This window comes from Leptopilina heterotoma, unplaced genomic scaffold (assembly GCF_015476425.1).
Source record: "Leptopilina heterotoma isolate Lh14 unplaced genomic scaffold, ASM1547642v1 Lhet_24, whole genome shotgun sequence".
NCBI classification, from domain to species: Eukaryota; Metazoa; Arthropoda; class Insecta; order Hymenoptera; family Figitidae; genus Leptopilina; species Leptopilina heterotoma.
Genome location: NW_025110956.1, coordinates 1,515,346 through 1,540,049, shown reverse-complemented (window position 1 = coordinate 1,540,049; position 24,704 = coordinate 1,515,346). Strand labels below are relative to the sequence as shown.

General features: G+C 30.4%; 1 protein-coding gene across 1 annotated transcript; it reads right to left on the bottom strand.

Moving 5' to 3' along the window:
• Nucleotides 1–1,911: 1,911 nt before the first annotated feature.
• LOC122502987 lies at nucleotides 1,912–24,028 on the bottom strand. The gene is made up of 7 exons (XM_043613363.1): nucleotides 23,992–24,028; nucleotides 13,086–13,366; nucleotides 4,085–4,315; nucleotides 3,893–4,008; nucleotides 3,536–3,773; nucleotides 2,315–2,515; nucleotides 1,912–2,241 (listed from the first exon to the last, which is right to left on the bottom strand). Exons 1-7 carry the CDS (start codon nucleotides 24,011–24,013, stop codon nucleotides 1,912–1,914), a joined length of 1,419 nt encoding a protein of 472 aa, XP_043469298.1. The 5' UTR covers nucleotides 24,014–24,028.
• Nucleotides 24,029–24,704: the final 676 nt, after the last annotated feature.

Below are 24,704 nucleotides of genomic sequence, written 5' to 3'. Positions count from 1 at the left end.
ATATCTTTTGTTCTTTAACTTTTTTTTATTACTTCCAAGAACAAAATTAATACACGCATAACACCTGGATTCATCATGTCCGTTTTGATCATTTACCCAGATTACAGGCTTAATATATTGTAACCTTGCTCTACGACGATGTAACCAGTGCAAAAGATTACTGTAGCAAACACTGCACACCGTATTTGGCGTAAAATCTTCATTACTCGAATCGATTTCATCGAAATATTGCGTATATGCAAACTTAAATTCCAGTGTAAACAAATCTTTTCGAACTTTTCCTTCACTTTTGGGCACTATGTGACCACAAACGTAACAGAATTCATTTATTTTTGGGCACTTAGTATTTGCCATTTTAACGACACAACAATTCTTAATACTACTAAAATATTATTTTATTTTGATCACAGTATTTGTTAGAAAGAATATGTATAAAGAAATATTTAAAATTCATTTATTTATGATTTAGGCGAACATCAGCGTTTACAAGCCGAAATAGCTACTATATTAGCAGCATCTATTGCAGCTTAAAGACTCCAATCATCATTTTCTAAATTCTGCTAAATTTTTATATAACATATATACATTTCTATATAATCCTTAATGTAACTTAAAATACTCCACCAAAAAGACAAGAATTCAAAAAAAATCTCTATTGCAGTACCAAATCAATGAAATACTTGAACTAATCGAAAATTTCCTAACATTTCTCCAACAATTCCAACATTTAAATTTTCTATGATTAATAACTTTTCTTATTTGTTATCAATTTGTTGACCTATAATATAAACTAAAAATAGTGAAGAAAACTAGGAGAAGATGATAATTATAGAAATTTTGTCCACTTTGAGGCACTAGGTGCGTGCAGTTTTTTCAAATCAATTTGTTTTCTATATTTTGATCTCCTAGTTTTGAACAATTTTCGACCAAATTTTTTTTTCGTTGTCAGAAATAAAAGAGGGATTATTGCTTTTTAAATTGTGACCACTGCGAATTTTTTTATAAACTTCTAATAGCCAGCGTTCCCGACCGCCAATCTCAAAAAACCAAAAAATATGAAAATTCAAAAAAAAAATTCATAACTTTAACAATTTTTGACCAAATTTTTTTTTCGTTGTCAGAAATTGAAGAGAGGTTATTGCTTTTCAAATTGTGACCACTGCGAATTTTTTTTATAAACTTTTAATAGCCAGCGTTCCCAACCGCCAATCTCAAAAAACCAAAAAATTTGAAAATTCAAAAAAAAAAATCATAACTCGAACAATTTTTGACCAAATTTTTCTTTCAATGTCAGAAATTAAAGAGGAATTATTGCTCTTCAAATAGTGACCACTACGAATTTTTTTTATAAACTTTTAATAGCCAGCGTTTCCAACTGCCAATCTCAAAAAAACGAAAAATTTGAAAATTCAAAGAAAAAAATTCATAACTCGAACAATTTTTGACCAAATTTTTTTTTCTTTCTCTGTAATTAAAGAGGGATTATTGCTTTTCAAATTGTGACCATTGCGAATTTTTTTAATAAACTTTTAATAGCCAGTGTTCCCACCCGCCCGTATCAGAAAACTAAAAAATGTGAAAATTCAAAAAAAAAATTCAAATGTCGATTAAATTCAAATCCGAGCTAATCTAGCAAAACTGAAATAGGTTTTTGCTAGTTTTGGTAAGTACTTTCAGAAACTGAAGTCAAAACTTAGTGCACATTCGATGACCTGAAAAATGTTGCACTGTGTTATTATACTTAACAAAAACAGTATAAAATTTGTCGATTACAAAAAAAATTTAAAAACAATTTGTGAATAAACTAAAATCATGATAAAGAAACGAATATTAAAAAATATATTTAGAAAAAAGTATTCTACATTTTATGTAGAATACGAACACTTATTACTTTAATAAGGAAGATAATTATTATTCATCTTGAATTTTCTTATTGTTACTCCAAGAACGAAGAAAGTTGGAATAGCATCCAGATGGTTTTAAGTTTTTCATTTGAAAAACTAATTCGTCAAATAAACTTAAAACGTTTTTGTACGCTGATCCGTATCCAATGTAACAAGTGTGATATAATCCTAAGAGGCATAATAGACTTTTTACTAAAGTTGACTCTTCCACTTGAATCTCAATACAGCCATCAGCAACAATATAAGTGGAGGCAAGTGCATCTTCATTAATGAATAAAACCAATCTTGGTGGTTCAAATTCAACAGTTGCCAGCTCATTATTTAAAGGTGTCATAGCCTAAAAATGGAATTCAAATAGAATTATGTAAACCTAGAATAGCAAGAAAAATAAATATATTAATTGAAGTTACCTCTAAGACAGTAAATAAATTACTGGCTTTTTTTCCTAAGCGAGGAGGTTTAAGACGATTGTTGAGTTCCAAGAGGATATCACATTTTTGTGAATCATTATCGCATGGCATCTTAAAAAACTTCGATAAATCCGTAAAGAGATTTTCCATTGCACTTTCGTAATTTAGTGCCTGATGAATTAAAGAGAGTTCATACAGAATCTAAAAAATTATTATAATTTCAGAATTAAAAAGCAGTATTTCAGAATTGTTACAAAAATTTAACTTTGTTAATCCCTGATTCCAGACAGAATTATGACTTTTTCCTGAACTTTTTCCCTGTTCTTAAAGAATATTCTGATTCACTCTAAAAATTATTTAGACACTGGAAAAGTGTTCTAATAAATTTATTAAAAAATTTCTTTTATTGTAAAATTATTCGAAAACATCAATAACTTTTTTTTTAAAATAAATATTTCATAATTATTATTTTTCCATTAAAATTAAGATGTTCCAAAATTTTTAATTTAAATTTTTTGAAATTGAATAACTTTTAAAAATATTATTGTTGAGAAGAATTCCACAACCTATTTACAAATATAATTTAATTTTTGAAGAGAATTAAAAAATTTTTTGAAAATAATTGATTTTATCAGGGAAATTTTGTTGTTTATCAATATATTTGAATTCTTTTGATTTATTGAATAAATAAATGTTTCTTAAAATTTTTTTTGAGAAATTTTATGAAAATAGTGAATACTGAAAATCATTGAATTCATTAAATTTATTATATTATTATATTCATTAAAATTTTTTTAAATAATTGAATTTCTTCAAAGAATTTTATTACTTTTGAAAGTTATTAAATTCTTGTGATGGATATTATTATTAATGAAAATAATTGAATTTTTAAAAGAATTTTATTAAAATTCCTAAAAATAAGTGAATTACTGTGAAGAATTATTTTATTTATCAAGATAATTGCGTTAAAACTATTGAAATAATGAAATAGTATTAAAAAATTCATTCTTGTCAGAAATCGAAAAAAATTTCGAAGAAGTTATGATAGAATTCTATTTTCCCTAACTTTTTCCTGAATTCTTTGACCTGTGTAAACAGGTCAAAATAAAATTATTAATAAATAAATATTAAAAAATATTATTAAAATAAATTATTAATAAATTTAAATTCATGGTTAATTAATAAGGTATTAAATCTAATTAGATTTATTAAAATATTTACCAATTTCGGTTGTTTCAAATGAGGGAATTGCTCTGTAATTGTGGATACCTTTGGCAAATCGTCTGAAGGAATTTTTGAATCATGGTCTTGCGGATCTTGAATTTCGATAATCCATTTTCTTCTGTGAGAATACGTTTCTTTAATCAGATGTAACACATGAGTTGGTGGACCTGTGCGTAATGCTGAACTGAGTTCTTCGTAAAGAATCTTAATGTCTCTTTCGTTTTGTTCATTTCTGCTAGAATTAAAGAATTTATTAAATCATAAAATGTAAACAGATTTAAAAAAAAGTACATATATACTTACTTGCAATTTGTTTCAGGCAAAGCTATCGAATTAAGACATTTTGACTTATACTTTTTATTTTTAGGGAGTAGATCATCATCCATCGAAGTCTTAGATTTCCTTTTTGCTTTTTTCTCCGCTTGGCGTTGATTTCTTGAATATTCGCTCAAAAATCTGCGACAAGAGCGCTAAAAGGAGAAAAGAAAATGAAATTAACATTTATTATATGTCTAAGAATATATATTAACAGATTTGTATTCTTACCCAAGAGGGGTCCTGTTGTTCAACCAAAAGTTCTGGATGACGTTTACATACGGCTTCTGCCATTATATCGTAATCGGCATGATTTGCATTATCATTTGTCCAATCTCTTAAAACTTCGGCATAAAAGTTATAAAATTTTGATGCTACTAACAAAACTTGCCCTTCGTTAACGTATTGTTGTAGACTGTGAGACAGATCAGGTAATTGTCTTATCAATGAACGACAAAGATGCTGAAAAAATAATGTAGTAAATTTAAAACGGTGTACACTTTTCAGATTTACACATTACAGGCTTCGCACTCATCTACTAAAACATACTATTTACTACTTTTTTTACGTTATGCTACTATTAGGGTATTTTTTCGATTTCAGCAACTAAAAGCTACTTTTTTCACAAATTACATTCGTTTAAATCCGCTAATAATTAAAATACAAAAATTATTCCCAAAAATTTTAATAGAATTCTTAGACAGATTTAAAAAAATTTAATCAATTATTTTCAAAAATTTTAAGAAAATTTTTTTGTCAAGAATTCAATTATTTTTTCAAATAACAAAATCTTTTTCGCTAAAATTCAATTATTTTCATTCTCTACTATTTTAATAAAATTTCACAAAAAAATTCCATTATTTAGACAAAAATTTAATAAAATTGACTTTACAGAAACTTCAATTATTTTCATAAATAATATTTTCACAGATTTCTAATTATTTAAAATACAATTTTCATTCAATTTTTTGGAAATTTTCAAATAAATTAAGTGAAAAAATACAATTATATTTTCAAAATTTTTAAAATTATTTTTTAAAATTTGTATCAAATTCAATTTTAAGAAATCATGAATTCTTCAATCAATTATTTACTTTGTATTTAAATAATTGAATTTTCGTAAAACTTTCTAACAAGAATTTATTTAAAAATAAATTTCAGTTAAAATTTTAGAATTTCCACTACTTTAACTCCGTCAATAATAATTGAAATAAATAAATTATTCTCAAAAATATTAATAAAACTTTCTGAAACAATTCTATTAATTTTCAAAATTTTAAGAACTTTTTTTGGCAAAAATTTGATTATTTTCCTAAATAATTAATTACTTTAAATATCTACTATTTTAATACAACTTCAAAAAAAAATTCAGTTAAAAAAAATTTTTTTAATAAAATTCTTCACAAAAACTTTAAATATTTTCATAAATAATAACATTTTCAATGATTTTTAATTATTTAAAATACAATTTTCATAATATTTTTTTGAAAATTAAAAATAAATTGCTCAAAGAATGTAATTATCTTATTAAATTTTTTTTTTTTTTATTTAATTCACTTGTCTCAATACAATACAGTATATACAAGCGGTGTTTCGCTAAGAGATTTAAACATTAATTTCCCTATTATCATTTCTTTCATTCAATATTTTCAACAGCAATTTTACAAATTTAAATATTTCGGACTGTTTTGGCGTAGATAACATAGCTAGCCAAAAGTCCCAGATATCAGTGCAATTTTTAACTTGAGGGGACAATTGCTCCCACATATGCTTACATGCTGGACAAACAGTTAAAATGTGATGCAGATTTTCTTTCTCAAGATTACAAAGAGTTGTTACCGGTCACCGTGTGAAGGGAAGGGACCGGGCAAAGAGCGGATTGCTATTTTCGTAGCACCTTGGCAGTGACGTCAGAGTAGCTGGGCCTTAGGGGAAGGCAGCTTCCCCGTAGCCGGCGTTAAACAGTGACGTCAGCGATATATCGATCTCTCGATGTTCGATAATCGAGAATCGATCTCTCGAAGTTCGATAATCGATAATCGACTGGGCACTTCGAGATTTAAAGACTTAGAAGGAGGCCGAATTTAGAGGTTAGCTTTTCTGTCAAAACAAATGCGTCAAGTCGATGTGGAATTTAGACACACAAACGTAAACAAACTTGAAGGTTAGAATGGTTTGTTCACATTTCTGGGGTTGGAAATGTGCATTTACACAGAATTAATTAATAAATCTGTAAATGGATGTTGGTTAATGGTTCACTTATTAGAGAAGTTCAAAATTAAGCAAAGTCTGAAAGTTAATAATTAATTGTTATTAATCATAAAATTCAGGAAAAGTTTACAAATAAAGTTGTGTACTGTAGTGGGAAGGGAGAGAGTTACACAATAGTCATACTGCTGTCGTCTTGAGAAATTGCCTCCTGCACAGAGCTCAGAACAGGAAAAATTCCCGCAAAGTTCTGTCAAAGGTGGTAGTTTTTCTCAGTGACGTCAGACCCATTAACCCCAAAAGCCATCGTCCCGTTCGACCACCTCACGCATTAAGCAGAGCAAGGAATTTCTTCCCGTAGTGCTATAATCAGTGTGGTAGTAAATTGGGGTTAAATAGCTTGTGGGTGTAAGGGTTTCGTCGAGAGTTTGCCTCCTGCACAGAGCTCAGAACAGGAAAAAAATTCCCGCAAAGCACTGTCAAAAGTGGCAACTCTCAGTGACGTATGATTGTGCGTAACTCTCGTACGGGGTGAAATGAGTACTATAGTACCGACTCACGCGCAAAATCAGGAAATAAATCCCGTATTGCCAGTGTGTACGGTAATAGTGCAAGAGCTGGTGTAGTAGTGTAGGTAAAAGAAAAAGGGACAACAGTTTAAGTTGGTCTTTAAAATTTTATTTAAAGTTTTATTTAGGAGGAGACTACGGAAGTAGTTCCGTTACAAGGGTTGGCGGCGAAGTGACTCCCTGACTGGGCATTTTCGTCGCCTTTTATACCCAATAACTCTATGCATAAAAAATCTGCCTCTCGGAAGGGGAAGATTTTTTATACATGTAAGAGGGATAACAAGAGACGAACTTGCTATAGTCAGTTTACATATAACTAACTTAATATTAAAATATAAAATAAACTTAATTAAACTTAAAAATCTAATTTTACATTCATTTTACCCTAATTGAGACATAATAATGCATATAATTTGCATAACGTTGTATAATTATATTATAAATAAAAGAATATATTTATCTCTTTATTTAATTTAATATTGATTTATTAATTATTTAATTAATACTAATTTATTTATTAATTAAACAATTAAACAATAATCGAAATTAATACTCAAGATAATATAAACGTATTACTAATAAAATTATTATTTTTAAACATTAAAAGAATTATTTCTCAAAGCCAAAAAATAATTAACATTAACTTGTTAATAAAAGTGAACAACAATTCAATAAAACATAATAATGTTGATAATATTAACAGTATTAATAATACCAACACTCATATAATAATAATTATAATAATAGGAATAATAATATTTATACTTAATCAGTCAAATATTGTTAAACTAATTCATAGTAAAACAATATAAGTATAAGTATAAATGATTAATAAATCATTATTACAATATATCCTGTTAATTTCAAAATTGTTGAAACGAATTTTAACTCGAAGCATATATATATATATATATATAGATATAGTGGCTGCTGGGCCCTTTGAATCTTTGCTGGGGAGGAATGCGAAAGAGGAAAAGCGGAAACGTGGAGTAGAGAGAGACAGAGATAGAAAAGACAGAGAAAGGCGCGCGGTCAGGGAAATCGACGAGTAAGGCCCAGCTAGACTAATTTTTTCTACATGTCGATGTCGAAAAAGTCAACCCAAGGGAAGATACCACATTTTCACGAAGTTGAGACCTTCAAAAAGAAGGGTTCTCAACTTGTGCAGTGGTGTTTTTCTTTCGCGGAATTTTCACATACATGTGACCGGTATCAGAGTACATTTACGATCCTTATCCAAGACATACTTCCGTCCATCAACAACAATTCTACATACATGCGAATTTAACAGCCGTATCTGGGCAATCACTCTCCTAAAACGCAATGGACATTTAAGCAATAAATATTTCTGAGTGCCATTCACCAATTGGAGGTTGGGATATATTAATAAGCTCTTCGAGAGAAGAAAACGCTCCTTGTCCGCTGATATGAGACATCTTGCATAATGATCCAAGGTGTCCTCCATATCATCGGCCAATGTCAGCGGAGACTCCGCTATCCATCTGCACTCCAAACCACAATCAGTAAAGAATGAGCGGAGCTTAACAAACCAATTTAATTTGCTATTAGGGCATCGCTGAGCTAATCGTCCAAGCTCCTCCAGGCACCGTCTTGGGTACCTTGAAGATTCCATTGAAGCAATTTTACGAATCCAAGACAGAATGCCTTTTAGAACATAGAACGACGCGTGCAACGAGCCTGTCTCCATTCTCACCGCGTAATTCGGGGTGCAGATAGGCAGCATAAGAAGTCTTTTAAAAAAGCCTAATTGAACCCCTTCCAATAAGTCCAAAAAATTTAGACTCCAGACCTGCGCTCCATACAATAATATCCCCAGAACTATACTTTGAAACAATTTTACATACGCTGGCCAAGAGTTCACACCGATTGTTAGGATATTGTTCAGGATAGCTCCTACCGCTGATTTGCCTGCACTGATTAACTTTTTTGAGGCCAAGTGAAAGGAACAACAGTCGGAGAAAATTACCCCCAGAAACTTATACTGTTTTTCAACCTCAATGTATTCATTCCCATATTTAAATGTTTTGAACCTTTTTGCTTTCGAGTTTCCCGATTTAGTAAACACAACTATTTTCGTTTTTTTAGCATTTACTGTAAGGCAATTTTTCTGGCAATAGTCATGTAATACAGACAAGTTTTTTCCTAGTTCCAGAGGCGTATCTGCAAGGAGAACATAGTCATCTGTGTACCCAATCATTTGAATTTCCTCTGAGCCACTAATAGCAACCCCCCTACAGCCATGTTCTATAAAATAGTTTTCCATATCGAAAATAAATAAAATGAACTCATACGGACTTAGGACTTCTCCTTGTAGTACACCCCTAGAGATCCCAACCTCCTTCGTGCATCCTTTTGTAGTTCTTATGCAAGTGGACGCAATATCATAAAAATTCTTAAAAATATTAATCATTTTTGAACTGACACCCAAGCGATACAATTTGTGCCATAGCAAACTATGTGATACAGATGGGAAGGGCCCCTTGAAATCTATGAAAGCTGCAAAAACTGCCGAACCCGGATTAGCAAGATGGATCTGGATAGCAGACGACAGAACGAACAGGTTATCCAAGCACGATCTACCTCTCCGAAACCCAGACTGCGACTCTGGGATCAGCTTGAGTTCCTCCTCCCAGGAGACCATCCTATCACACAAAATCTGTGTAAAGATCTTGGCTAAGCAAACAACTAAGGTTATCGGTCTGTAATTGGACGGATCTCCCTGGTCCCCCCCCCCTTATAGAACATGAGTGTTACCGTCTTGCCCCAATTTTTTGGAACCCTTTCAGTGCTCAAAATCTTATTAAAAAGATGTCCCAAGAAAAGGATCCAGTTTTGGGGCAAATTTTTATAAAAAGATTAATTAATTTCATCAAGGCTAGGGGCCTTCCCATTTTTACATTTAGATAAACTACTCAAAATTTCCTCCGTAGTAATTTCACCATCCAAAAGAGGATGAAATTGACCAGCAAACTTCACCTCAAGGGGAGCATGGCCCACTTGCGGAAATAAATTTTTTAAAAACTCAAACCAGGTTTCAAGATTAATTTTTGGTTGCACATTATTTTTTTGGCGGAAAGAGTTAATAGTCCTCCAGAACTGCGCTGAGTTTCTACAATTAGAGGCTTTATCAATTAAATCACGAAAATATGCTTTTTTTTCTCTACATGCATTTTATGCAATTTCTTTTTTTCATTTAGATATAAGGATTTAGCTTCCGGTAAAAATGCGGAGTTCCTGCAGACAGCCAACGCCTCCACTACCTTTTTTTTTGACATAAAATATTCTTTATCGTGCCATTTTTTATTGAAAAATTTCCTACCTGGATTAAAAGATTTCTTCATCCCCAGATTGCTCGCAACATCCCTTATGCTTGATACAATTAAATCACCAATAACATTTACTCCTCTACCAATCTCACCCACCTCCCCTCTCCAAGCCATCGTGGATGCATACAACTCTGTTTTTTCAATGTCAAATATAAATTTACTTATCAAAGGTCCTTCAATATTTTTTGATACATGTAAAGGCAGATTGACGCTCAAATACACAGGTAAGTGGTCGGAGAAGGTGGTAAGATTCCTAACATGAAGGTCAAACAACATTGGAAGGGGGCACTCTTTGAGCACCATATGAGATCCACCACACTTAACCCCTGATGGCCTATAAAAGTAAAATTCGCTGGGCTGTCACTTGTCGCTTTACCATTCAATAGAATAAAGTCAAAAAGTTCCATGCAATCGGTCAGACGTCTACCCCGTGCATTTAAAACCATATCTTGGGAATATCTGTCCGATTGAAAGTTACAATTAAAGTCAAAACTCTCGGGATTAATCTGATTAAGGTCTGCAAGTCTACTGTTAAATTCTCCTCCTAGGATAATGGGACTATCACAATATTTTACACAAATAATATTTAAAATAACTGAAAGATCTTCTAAAACAATTCAAAATCCTGAGAAGGAGAAACATAAATAATTCCTAGTATAAAATTTCCTGCTACAAATTTAATATTAACAAAGATATAATTACAAGCCATCTCAATTACATCCACAGCAAAAAGATCCTCATCATAAGCTAACAGAATACCTCCACTAGCTCTTCCAAGTGGGTTGTATCTCTTTGCCGGAGAGCATATTGTTTTTAAGTTTGCAGAACGGAACAAGTTAAAATTTTCCAACTTACACCATGTTTCATACGCGCACAGTATATGGGGGACATCCCCACTCACAGGTATATCTATCAGGTTACCACTACCATGAGAATTCCAGAATACTATATCGAAGCTCGAAAGCGTAGATAAAGTTGCAAAAGGTAGGGGAAGCTTGTATCCCTTCTTTTCGCTGTTGATTGCTCGTTGCTAAGCTTCATCCCCACTTAGTGACATTTGAGGTGTCACCTTAGAGATCGTATCCACATCCTTCTCTGTAGTTTGCGAATTTGATGGGCGATTATTATAAGCTATGAATTCATGCATAAGCCTATTACGTTTCTGTTCCTTCTGGGCGTCTCCATCAAATTTAGATTGCCGGCCTCTCTTCTTGGATAATGAGGAAGGGCTCTGTGTCTTCCTCACTAGTTCAGGAGTGTTTCGACTCGAAGGCTGATATGAGGTGTTCTTCTCCCTTGATTTATGTTCGCTTAGCATCTATTAAGATAATATCCCCTCTCAAACGGGCGCTGAAATTAAGGGACTGTAGTTTTTTCACTTGAAAAAGTAAAACGCGGCGCTTTTCTCTCTCCTCTTTGGTGCGATCATTAGTGATTACTAAATCAAGTTTCTTAAACTCCTTGACCAATTTGAAAGCCTCCTTGACCCATCTGACTCCGATGAACTTTATTAAAACAGGTCTGTTGCCTCCTGTCTTTCCCAATCGAAAGACATCATCCACTGCAACCTCAGGAACTCGAAAACCAACCTTGTTAAAAATTTTCATCACTTCATCAAACAGCATAGAATTGATTTCCGGAGAATCCTTCAAATTGAACAAAATCAAGTTCTTAGATCGAAGAATTCTATTCATAAATATGAGATTATCCTCCACGTTCAACACTCGTGATTCATGATTTTTTATTGCATGGTTCATAGATTCAAGAAATGTATTAGTTTTAACAATTTGTCCACTAAGATTTTCATGTGACGTTGTAAGTTCAGAAATTGAATCAAGGATTCGGGCAAATTTGTCATCGATTGTTGACATTTTAGTATCCATGATAAACAATGGATGACACACACAAAAGCACTATTACAGTATCACGACAACTTATAAAGCCAATCAGCAGTTATCTTTCAAATTAAAAAGAAAGAAAATAAAAAGAAAACTGCAAATTATTACCGTTTTAGTATACAAACAAGAAGATGATAAAAAAGTCAAACACCACAATCAAAGCCCAATTATGTATGTACAAGAATTAAACAAATGTTGAAAAGCAAATTTTTAAAATTTTAGCTTTTTCAAAATATAGCGAGCAAAATAAACACGTCTGTATACCTCGACGGCACGTGCGAAACTCCATTATCTTATTAAATTTTGATAATATAACTTTATAAACATTCAATGTTAAGAAAAAAAATTTATTATTCATACAATTATTTATTTGCATTTTATTTGTATTTAAATAATTGAATTCTAGAACTTTCTAACAAGAATTGAATTAAAAATGAATTTTTACAAAAATTTTAGATAAAAATTGAATAGTAGAAGCGTTATAATATATCTGAATTTTGAAAAATAATTAAATTTTAAAAGATTTTTAAATGGTTTACCTTTGAAAACTTTGATTTTTGTCAAACTGTAATTATATTTAAATATTTAACATAAATAATAATTCATTATTTATTATTTTCCAAAAGTCAGGGTAATACTTAATCAAGTTTTTGTGTTTCGATTGAAACGAGATTTTTTAGCTACTTTTTTAAAAGTAATTTTTGAGTGCGAAGCCTGACATTATTCTACACAATTTTAAAATTGTTGCCAAAATGTATTTTCAAAATTCCTTGACTTCTTTGACAAACAAATTTGTAATTAAAAATACAAATAAAAAACCGTCTTTGCTATTTTTCTCAGTTTGAATTCTATCACAAAATATTACTTTACGTGCGTAAAATAATAAATTATTTCTTTATTAAATGTGTAATTTTTTTCTCTTATCTCTGTAGAGTTATTTATTTGAATGTTTAAAAATTTAAATCCATGCAAAAATAAATAAAAAATGAGCAGTAGAATTTTGATAATTTATAATATTTTTATAAAAAATTTCCTGACGAATTTAAAATAAATCTCCAAGATGTCATTGAATATTTTTAGAAGATGTTTTAAATATAATTTATTTAAATTTTTTTACGTATTTACTTTAATAAATTAATTAAAATTTATTTAATTTTTATAATCAAAAGATAAAAATGTTAAATGGTATATAGAACTCAAATAAATTTACCGTGGACAAATCTTTCAGTTGCTTAGGTCTGCGTGTTGAAAGTTTCTTCTTTGCTTCGATAGCTGAATCTGTTTCAGACACTTGATCTAGATGATTTGTAGTTGCTGAGGCTTGTTCCCGCTGATCTGTAGTTTTTGACACTTGATTCTGCCGATTTATAGTCTCTGACAATTGATCCTGTTCATTTTTAGTTGATGTTGAGGGAGTGTTTTGAGGAAGAGAAAAATCGTTCGAAGAATTCAAATCTATGGTTACTGTTGGATTCAAGTACTGATATTTCTCTGCGTCAAATGCAAAAAACTTTTCCTAATTATTATTATTATACAAAAAGTTATTAAATATTCTTAATTGTTGTTATTACTTTAATAATTAATGTGTTACAATTCACCATGGAGGGGAAGATCATGCGCACTTGCGTTTAGTGAAAGGACTTGGCAACTGCTAGCAACCTTGACTTTAACTTTAAACTTTATCAAAAATACAGTTCTAAGAGGTCACTTTTCAAGAAAGATAGAAACTGTTGATTCTATAATCAAATTATATATTCATAACCTCAAAATGTCAAAAACATAATAATGGAAAATATTCGACGATTGAAGTGTTCAATGTGTTTTTTTAGCACAGAAGTAGAATTACAATTCATTAAACATTATATCCAATGTCATCGACTAGATCCAAATTTTTCTGTGACGTGTAGTAAAATTGGATGTGGAGTGACATACAGAAATTGGGATTCTTTTCCTAAACATTTGTATAGAAGCCATCAAGAACGTGTAGATAAATTTGAAAATCGCAATGAGGAAATTGTATTACCGGAAAATAATGAGAGAAATGAAGTTTTTGGTGAGTTAGTATTCACTTTTCCACATATACATATATTTACAATTTCATTTTTCACATACAGTCAACTCTCGATGAGACAAAGCGCGATAACTCAACTTTTTCGATAAGTCAAAGTAATTCTTGGGTCCCGATCATTCCCTATATATTATAAACATTCGATAAATCCAAAGTTTGCTCGGTCTCCCTTCGAGTTTCTCTTATCGAGGATTGAATGTATATTTATTTTTTTCGTTAGAAACCTATTATTTATTTAAATGAGTAAAACCTAATTTTTTTAAAATGAGAAATAGATGTTGGTGATGAGAACATAGTGGAAGAGTATTTTCAAGAAAACTTTGTTGACTTTCCTCAAAACAATGATCAACAACATAACAGGCTGCCAGACTTTTTTGGTAAATATTTTCTGGTATGTTAATATTTTATTTTATAGTTCTAATTAGAAATATTTAATTACAGAGCATGACGGGGATAATATTCCCATAAATGAATATGATACTATTTTACACATGGCTGCTAGATTTCTTGTTACTATTCGAGACGTTTATAAAGTTCCTCAATGCACAGTAAAAAAATTTTGGATGGAGTGAAAGATTTATTAAAAAGTTATATTTCTTTTATGATGGTAAGTTTTTATTCTCATTTAAAAAATGAATATAATTTAAATTCATTAAAAAAATACTTTTATCTTTCCAATTGCTTCGTGAAAATTTTAATCTGTGTGCTATGAAAGGATGATTCATTTCAACAGTAGGCAACATTTTCGTAATCCTATATTATGTAAAAGTAGTAAAGGAACCTTGATAATTAATAAAATTCAGAGATAAACAAAAAAAATTTTTTTTTAAATTGTAGAATTTTGCAGGAATGTAGAGAAAAACATATTTAAATTAAAAAAATATATGTTACTTACAATTTTCCAAAAACTATACATCTAAAGATTTCTTTGGGTGTATATTCTTGTTCTTTTGTCTGAGTTCTTGTCTCAGAGCCTAATAAATATTAAATTATTTCAAATAAAAATTTGATTTGCCCGAAATATAACTTTATTTTTATGTAATAAAACATTTCTCTTAAAACAAAGAATATTTATTAGGGTCGGAGAAAACTATATTCTTATTTAATTTAAATAAATGTTTTTAGTACAAATAAGAGATTTCTTTGAGAAACCTTTTTTAATTCTGTCTTTGAATTTTTTCAAATTAACCACTACAAAAAAAGTTCTAGTTAGGCTATATTTAACACAATATTCTAGTTTAAACAATTAGGATTCTGGTTAACCTAACCAGAAAAAATCTAGTTATGGTATATTTAACACGAAATTCTAGTTAAAAACTGGTTTTCTCGTAAATCCAACCAGAACTTCTTTTTCAGTGAACCTCACAATATTTTTTTATCTTTAAGGGGAGGGACCGGTAAAATTTTTACCCTTCGATATTTGTATTGTTTAAGTGCATCAATTGTTTTCTGGTATTATTTAATATCTAAATTCATTCTATATTATTAATTCTGAAATATTTAAATTAATTAATATTGTTAATTTGTACCAAAAACCGTTTGTTTACCATTAAAATAAATACGATAATTTTCACGAATTATTAATTTGTTAATTAATAATATTTTTATAATGGTTAGAAAAAGTATTTAGAAATACATTTTTAATGAATGTTAAATAATTAGAAAAAATGATGGAATTTTGAAAATAATATTTTGCGAGCACCCTAATATTTTGTTAGTACATAATATGTTCTATATATTGATATATTTTTGCAGCAAAAGGTACATAATTTATTTGAGGAAAGAGTGAGAAACGTAAACCATGAAGATATTCAGATGTTATTCAGGGAAATACATCCTGTTACAGAGCTCTTTTCACATGTCGATACCAAATTCAAATTAGATAAATATTTACATGAGCATTTAAATTTTATTACTCCAAAAGAAGTAAAACTTGGAGAGATAAGAGTATGGAAGCGCAAACCAACACCTAAACTAATAAGAAAGAAATTTGTTGGACATTATGTGCCGCTACTAGATTCTCTAAAGAGACTTCTTCTTAACGAAGAAGTGAGGTTCTGTGTTGAAAATCCTTGAGACGGAAGGGACGTATTGAACTCGTTACTAGATGGATCTTATTATAAAAATCATCCTTTCTTCAGCCAACATGAAAATGCTATTGGCATTATACTTTATTATGAAGAAATAGTATTAACTAATCCACTGGGTTCATACACTGCAAATCATAAACTCGGAATGTGGTATTGGTCTCTTGCCAATGTGTATCCAGAGTACAGATCCACTTTACAGAATGCTAATTTACTTGCAATAGCTAAGTATCGTGACATAAAAAGGTTCGGAGGACAGGAAAAAATTTTAAAAAAATTTGCGACTGAAATCAACATTCTTCAAACTACTGGCATTGACATCGAAGTAAATAATGATATTAAAAATTTTAAAGGATCTCTTATACTAGGTGCAGGAGACACGCCTGCCGCAGATTGGATGGGTGGCTTCAAAATATCTGTTAGCGCTAGTAAACCGTGCCGTAGATGTAATACGGATAGTTTGAGCTGGAAATCATTTATCAATGAAAAATATTTTTCTCTTCGGTCCATCGAAAATCATCGAGAGCAAGTGAAAATAATTTCAAACCAAAATTTGAACAAGAGAAGCCAGCAGTATTGGCAAAATTTTAATGCATCAACGGGAAGTCTCCAATATTGGACATTGCAGATTGCGACGTCACAAAAATTTTAGTACACGACATGATGCACATTTTTAACGAAGGAGTTTTGGAAGTTGAAACCAAATGTTTCCTGGAATTTTGTGTGGCTAAACATTGTTTCAATGTTTTTTTTATCAAATTTTAATTTTAATTGATTTGATTAAAATTGATTGAATAAATCTACAAATGGTTTCAAAATTTTTTATTAGTTTTTACGAATAATTAAATTCTTCTGACTAGTTTTTTGAAATGTTAAAAAATAAATTTTTTATAATTATAATTAACAACTTTAAAAATGAATTAACGAAACAAAGAAATTTTTTTAATTTTTTATTTTAAAATAATCTTTCTGTTCATAATTATAATTAAAAATTTGATTATTTAATTTTATTAAAATTGTATTGATAATAGTTGAATTTCTGCAAAGAATTTTACTATTTAAAAAATTTATTGAATCCTTTCAAAGAATGTTATTATTTATGAAAATAATTGAATTCTTGTGACGAATTTTAATAAAACTATTGAAAATAATAAGCAGTAACAATAAATTATGTACTTAAAAAGTAATCATAATTTCATTTACTTAAGAAATAAATATAATTTATTTGCACATTCAGAAACTTAAAAGTTATAAAAATTTAAGAGAAGTTTAATAACTTATAACGGGTGTCTTACTATTATTCTAATTATTTGAGAAATTACTATTAATTTTATTACTCTGATTAAGGTTATTTTATTTCAAGAATTTACTTTTGTTTATCTCAGGATTAACTAATTAAATAAAACACACGTTACTTTGTTGTTTGAATTAATGCCCGAACGCCAGAGATATTTTATGGAAAAATATTCAAACCTAAAATTTAATTGATTTTACGCTAGCTCAATCTTTTCAAGGAGAGCGCGGGGTAAGAGAAATCACCGTTTGTTTTCGTTTTTGATTTAATCACAAGAAATTACAGGTCCAGACGGGACCTGTTCAAAAGTTACAAAAATGACATGTCGTGAAACAAAGAAAATTGACACACTTTAAATTTAAATCGATTGTTCGTCAGGAGACAACACATTCAATTACTAAGAGACTCACCGGAGATACGCCGACGTCCCCTCATTGTCCCACGGCTCATCCTCTCAGCACAAGGCACAAACAAGTAATTAATTTTATTAATTTTAATTAAAGAGTGGTCTACTGCGACCTGTCAATTTCAAACGCCAAAACGAGAATGCATTAAATGGCCGACGGGGACGCCGAAGTCGACGCGCATCTCTCCTTCGTGGTGAGTCTCACGCGCACTTGTTACAAAGATTTTCCGATGGTAATCGTTGCGCGCCAGTCAGTAATTAGGTAAATTACCGACTGTCGAGAAGAGTTCATAAAAGTTCGTTTAGTCTCCGCGAGGGGCACTGCACGACGACGACTGGTTCGCAAGATGGCTGCGGCCAGTGTTATGACAGCTGATGTCCCCACCGATGGATATTAGTTTTATTGCCAATTAATATGACCGGCATTTATTTCCAGTAATAAGTCAGGAAACATTTCCCATGTTGGACGAATACGGAGCAATATCTCGGCAGTAATCAGGGCGTTGAGAAGTCAAGAACTCGCGGTGTTAAGTTTTACATGAAAGAATATCGAAGTATCAGTTTTCTTATGTTTACAATAATTGTGTTGACCAGCGATCTGACGGTTCGCTATTTTACAGGTTTGAAACTATGCATTTTGCGAAAGTGGATAAATAAGAGAATAATTCTCGGAAGGAGAAAATAAATGTCGATTCTCGATTTGACGTGAATAAGAAAAAAGTTAAGAGTCAATTATTGACAAGAATTTTTAATTTGTACGCGGCAAATAAGATGCCGCGTTACAACTCCCTCCTGCCAAGGGTGAACCTGGGGGGGGGGCTTGAAGGCGAACCGATGAGCTCTCTTCAACGAGTCATCTCCGTCAGATCACCGATCGATCACAACAGTCATCAGATTTAATATTATAATTATAATTTTTCATTTCCGTGACTAGATTTTTAATTTAATTCGATAAAAACCCAAATATCAATTCACCAAAAAAAATAATTGAGAACGTTTCAAGTTATTCATTAAAGTGACATTCAAAATGATGGAATATAGTTTGTCGATTTAATATCAAAAGGAGTTAATTATTTTTATGGAATGATTTAGGTTTTGAAACAACAATAATAACATGTTAAATCAATTGTTTATCATTTTAATTCTAAAGTAGGGGTATTTCCCCTCCCTACAGGAGCTAATACGACATTCTAAGTTTTTAATTTTCCGAAATTTCCACTTATCACGTATACTGAAGAGGACATGGAGTGATTTCTTGACCAGATCTTCAATTACAAAACGCTCTCTTAGGTCACTCAATCTGGTCATTCGAGTTGTCCACTCATTGACATCAGGAGGAGGCAACTCGACCTCCCCCTCCACAAGGCGACGGAAGGATCGTAGAGGGACTCGATTGGTGCTGTGAAGCGCCTTGTTATACTCGAAACGAAGATCAACTATATAAAAGTCCCAATTTCCATGGTTATTTTGACGGATCGACGAATGATCCTCGGTGTTAATGACGTGTTCAACCAACTTAACGGCTGGTAGTTTATCTGATAGAGGACGTGCTAAACGTTTAGTTATCGAGTTTAATTCCTCTTGTTCAATAGGAGAGAGTGTCATGAGGCCTGCACATTCCTCAAGGTTAATTGGTTTATTAGGTTTACAAAACACGATACTAAGAATCGGTTCTTTCGCTAACCAAAGTTGTTGAACACTTGTGTCAATTACTATCCCAAACTTTGCTAAGAAATCTATTCCTAACACGCATTGATCTGTTAAATCTGGAAAAACTTTAATTGTTAAATCGCGAGTCACTCCCGCGACAGTGACAGGCAAAGTTGCCTCACCAATGATTGTTTCAATCGTACCATTGGCCAACATTACGTGACCCGATTCAAGTTCATTTATTTTATTACCATTTGATTCAATAATTGATCTACCAATAGAATTCAAGTAAGTTCCAGTCGAGCCAGTGTCAACCAGTGCCTGTACTTCAGTACCACCAATCAACAATTTAATGTATGGTCTCGATTGAGAACCGATTCCACACAGTTTATCAAGGTTAATATAAGATTCGGGGCTCAATATAGGGTCCGAATCTAGAGTTAAGTTATTTTTATTTTTCTCCTGAACACTTACTGTGTCAGTTGAAATTTTACAAGTTACTTCTGAATCGGTTAAACTTGATTCAGATTGATTTACTGGTGGCTCAACCAGAGGCTTACCAAAATTAATATTCCTATCACTTATTTTAATTTCAGTTTTATTTATTAAGGAGTTTACTTTATTTTCAATTACTAAATTACTTGAATGGGGTGATGGTAACGCTGATTCTACGTTAAGAGTTAAATTCATGTTCGATTTATTGTTAGTCAGGGTCCTAGGTTACGAACAAGGAGAAGCATCGACCCTAGCGCTGCTCTCCTCAACTAGTTTCCCTGACAGTAATCTGAATTACAGTCATATTTGGTGAATTCCGGTTTACCGCAAATGTGGCAGAATTTTTTCCAAGCTAATTTACAATTATCCCACGAATGGTCATTAGCTTGACAATTAAAACACGGTGGTTGTTGAACCGCTTCCCGAAATTCTGTACGCTTAATTTTACCTTTACCGTTACTTGCCTGGTGAGACTTAGACTTATTATTTAATTGATTCGGTTTACTCGAGTTATTTTGTTTCTTAAAATTTGACTCTGAAGGGGAATTTTTGTTTCCTCTCGAGATTTTATTAATTTGTTCAGTCATCGCGCTGAACATGTTTACTAATTTATCGATTGACGAGTCTAAGTCTTTAGTATTATTCGAAGCTACTGAATTTTCTTTACCCGAAAAGGCAAATTCTGGGAAGAACGAATCTTCCGGTTTTTGAGGCTTTCTCTCAACCGCGAGTGAGCTGTACATACGTTCAACGTCAGACGCAATGAGAGACAACTCTTCTAAATTATTAAATTCGCGACGTTTAATAAATTGTTTTAATCTCGGCAACATGTTCATGTAAATTCTATCCAACATTTCCGAACTCGTGACGGCACGGTTAAATTTACAATACAATCCTTGCATGCAGGTGAGATAATTCGCGGTGGAAGAAAGTCTTTAAACCAAGAGGTTAAAAGCAATATACAAGGTCGCACCTTTTATACGTTGGCGGTTGCCTAAAGAGGATTAAATTCTTCAAATAATTATCATTACATAAACAATAACATTCAAAATGTTTGGTTTTTCATTAGCATCAGGTTCTAGAGATAGAAGGACCGAAGAGCAGATGGATGCCAACAGAAGAAGATCATCTAGATCTGATTCAGAAGTCACATTGGGAATGAGTGAAATTGAGCTTAGACGAGAAATCACTTCGTGTGATTATGAAGTTGAAGCCTACTCAGCACCAAAGAGTTATCTCAACAAAACTGATATAAAATTCAGAGACGAAAGAATCACTTTGATTGATGATCTAAAACAGATGTTATTTCCCGGAAATGTCGAAAAACCAAAAGCTCCACCGACTCTAGCCCAGCTAAGAGCGAGAGGACAAGCTGCATTAGAAGAAGATCGAGAAGAAATCGAAAAACTTCGAATAGCTATTGAAAATAGCAGGAAGCAGCCAGTGACAAAAACTCCTAAAACATCAAGGAGATCACCAGTTAGGACAAGATCAAGTAAGAGGAAAAGAAGCTCATCGCGGAAGTACTCTGAATATAATATTATTAAAGATCTACCAATTGGAAAACACACTTACGATTCAGTTATTGACGTAAAAATTGATGATACTTTTTATAAGTATCCAAAATTGATCCAGAGTATATCTGAAAAATCAAAAGAACAAGTCAAATCAAAACTGAACGCTTTAGTGAGAGAGTATGTAGCTGCAAGATCACTACAAAACAAAACTGAAGAGTTTAAGGATATATTGATCCATTTAAACAAAAAGGCTTTAGGATTGATGCAATATTATAATGTGCATACAGACACAGATCGAGACCTATTTATGATACTCATTTTTAAGAAGATCACAGATAGAGAACTGTTAAGTCTCGAAAATCTAGACAAATTTGATAAATTCGTTTTATCTTTTAAAAATGACAAGTTTGCTCTAGAAACAGCAGACCCGGCATCAAAAGTCATGGATGAACTCGTATTAGGACATATTAGTTCAGAAGAAAAATCAAAATTTTGTAGCATTTTCAGAGAAGAGAACACAAAACTACTTATAAGCTCATGCTTTAGTAGTTGTTCAAAAGCAACAACAACCCTGAAAATGAATCTGATTGGACAATTAGATCAGGAAGATGAAGCTATGTTAGTAGAAAATCCAAGAAGATTACTGCATAAATTAATGATTATCAAAAGATTGACATCAAGCGAGATTCTGAGTTTGATATTCTTATCAACTTCGAACGACAACCTATGCTGTCCAGCATGCAGATTCCCAGTGACATCAGTGGGAGAGAATAACTTGAAACATCAATACTGCAGGTTAATTGAATGGTTAGTCGATGAATTAGGATTTTGCTATTCACACTCGAGCAAGAAACTCTTGTGCTACCGGACGAAACAAACTAACTGGTGATTTCTCTTACCCCGCGCTCTCCTTGAAAAGATTGAGCTAGCGTAAAATCAATTAAATTTTAGGTTTGAATATTTTTCCATAAAATATCTCTGGCTTTCGGGCATTAATTCAAACAACAAAGTAACGTGTGTTTTATTTAATTAGTTGATCCTGAAGTAAACATAAATAAATTCTTGAAATAAAATAACTTCATTTAGAGTAACAAAATTAAGAGTAATTTCACTAATAATTATAAAAATAGTAAGACACCCGTTATAAATGGCATAAATAAATTATAAATGATATAAATATAAATGTTATAAATGACAGCTGATGTCCCCACCGATGGATATTAGTTTTATTGCCAATTAATATGACCGGCATTTATTTCCAGTAATAAGTCAGGAAACATTTCCCATGTTGGACGAATACGGAGCAATATCTCGGCAGTAATCAGGGCGTTGAGAAGTCAAGAACTCGCGGTGTTAAGTTTTACATGAAAGAATATCGAAGTATCAGTTTTCTTATGTTTACAATAATTGTGTTGACCAGCGATCTGACGGTTCGCTATTTTACAGGTTTGAAACTATGCATTTTGCGAAAGTGGATAAATAAGAGAATAATTCTCGGAAGGAGAAAATAAATGTCGATTCTCGATTTGACGTGAATAAGAAAAAAGTTAAGAGTCAATTATTGACAAGAATTTTTAATTTGTACGCGGCAAATAAGATGCCGCGTTACAAACTATAATTATTGAATAATAATATATAACTTTAGAAGCAAAAAATAGATTTAAAACTTTAATATGGACTTTACATTTTAAAAATAAATTTATAATTACAGTGACTAACTTTCCTTCATTATTTCTGAAAAATTTAAATCAAATTCTTTAAAAGAATTTAATTATTTTTAAAGAATTTAAAGAAATTTCAATTATTTCAAAAATGTTGAATTATTTATTTATAAAAATTCAATTTGATTGTTTTAAGATAATTGAATTTTTATAATCAAATGATTCAACATTTTAAGTAAACGTTGGTTTAGTTTTATAAGAAAAATTGAGAAAATAAGATATAGAAGTTCAAAAAATAGAAGAGAATAATGAAAAGAAAAATAAAATTAAAATAAGTAACAAAAAAAGGTATAAATAGAAAATAGAAATACAAGTGGAAGATAAAGATAAACAATACAAAATATGAAAAAAAAGAAAATTAAAAATTTTAAAGAAAAAATTGTAAACAAAATAAAATAAATTGAGAAAATATAATTATAAAGAAACTAAAAATTATTTAAAAATATTAGTAAATTAAAATTGAAATTAAAATATATATAAACAAAAAAAGATAAATTTAAATAAATAATGTGTACATCGAAATTAATATAAAAGTAGAAATCAATTAAGACATAAAAATTAAAAAAAAAAAGAAAAAATATATACATTGACAACATAAACAAATAAAGGAAGAAAACAAGTTTAAATATCAAGGTTAAATAGAAAATAAAAGGTCGAAAAAAATGACAAAAAAATATATAGAATAAAATGAAAATAAATTAAGAGAATAATCAAAATTAATAACGTAAAATAAAAAATAATTAATAACTCTAAAATATTAAACAAAACAAAAATTGCAAAGAAATTAAAGAAAAATTAAATAGAAAAAAACTTGAAATAAAATAGAAAAAGTTAAAAAATATAATAAGAGAAAATATATGAATATAATATATACTTACGCATGGAAAGATAGATGACCATGCCAAGCAAAATAGTAATTAGAAATTTTTAATTTCACAACACATCTGAAATAACAAAAACAGAAATGAAAATATATATACAAATTGAAAAGAAAGAAAATTAATAATAATATATTTGGCATAACATTTGATGTAAAATTAAATATAGTGTAAAGAGAAACATTAGACTTTAGGAAAAAAGTTTAATATACAACAAAATACATATTAAATAAAATAAATAAGAAAATATATATTAAATAAATAAATTAATAACATTTAAAAAAATAAAGAAACGTATAATAAAATGGAAACAAAATAAAAGATGCAAACACTGCTACTGCCCAAAGTAGAAAACCTAGTAAGTCGCATTTGCCGTTAAGACGAAAGTCGCTTAAACGGTAACCGACTTTGAAACTTATGGCAAATGAGACTTAACAAAGTTTTTACTTTTGGCAGCAAAACAGAAATATACAATCTTTCATTGAGAATAAAAAGAAAATTTTTATAAAATATAAAAATATAAGAAATGTGGAGACAGTAAAACAAAAAAAGACAACAAAAAGAAAAAATATATATGTATAAACAAAAAAAAAAAATATAAATAAACAATGATTTAAACGAAATAAATATAAAAGTATAAATCAATTAAAAGCGAAAAAATTAAAAATAAACAAAAAGGAAATTTATTAAAATTTACAACAAAAGACAAATAA

Coding starts and splice junctions, on each gene's coding strand:
- LOC122502987 (XM_043613363.1), bottom strand. CDS start 24,013: ATGGTCATCTATCTTTCCATGC. Junction 13,367..23,991: donor GGTCATCTATCTTTCCATGC/GTAAGTATATAT, acceptor CATTTGACGCAG/AGAAATATCAGTACTTGAAT. Junction 2,242..2,314: donor ATTTATTTACTGTCTTAGAG/GTAACTTCAATT, acceptor TTCCATTTTTAG/GCTATGACACCTTTAAATAA.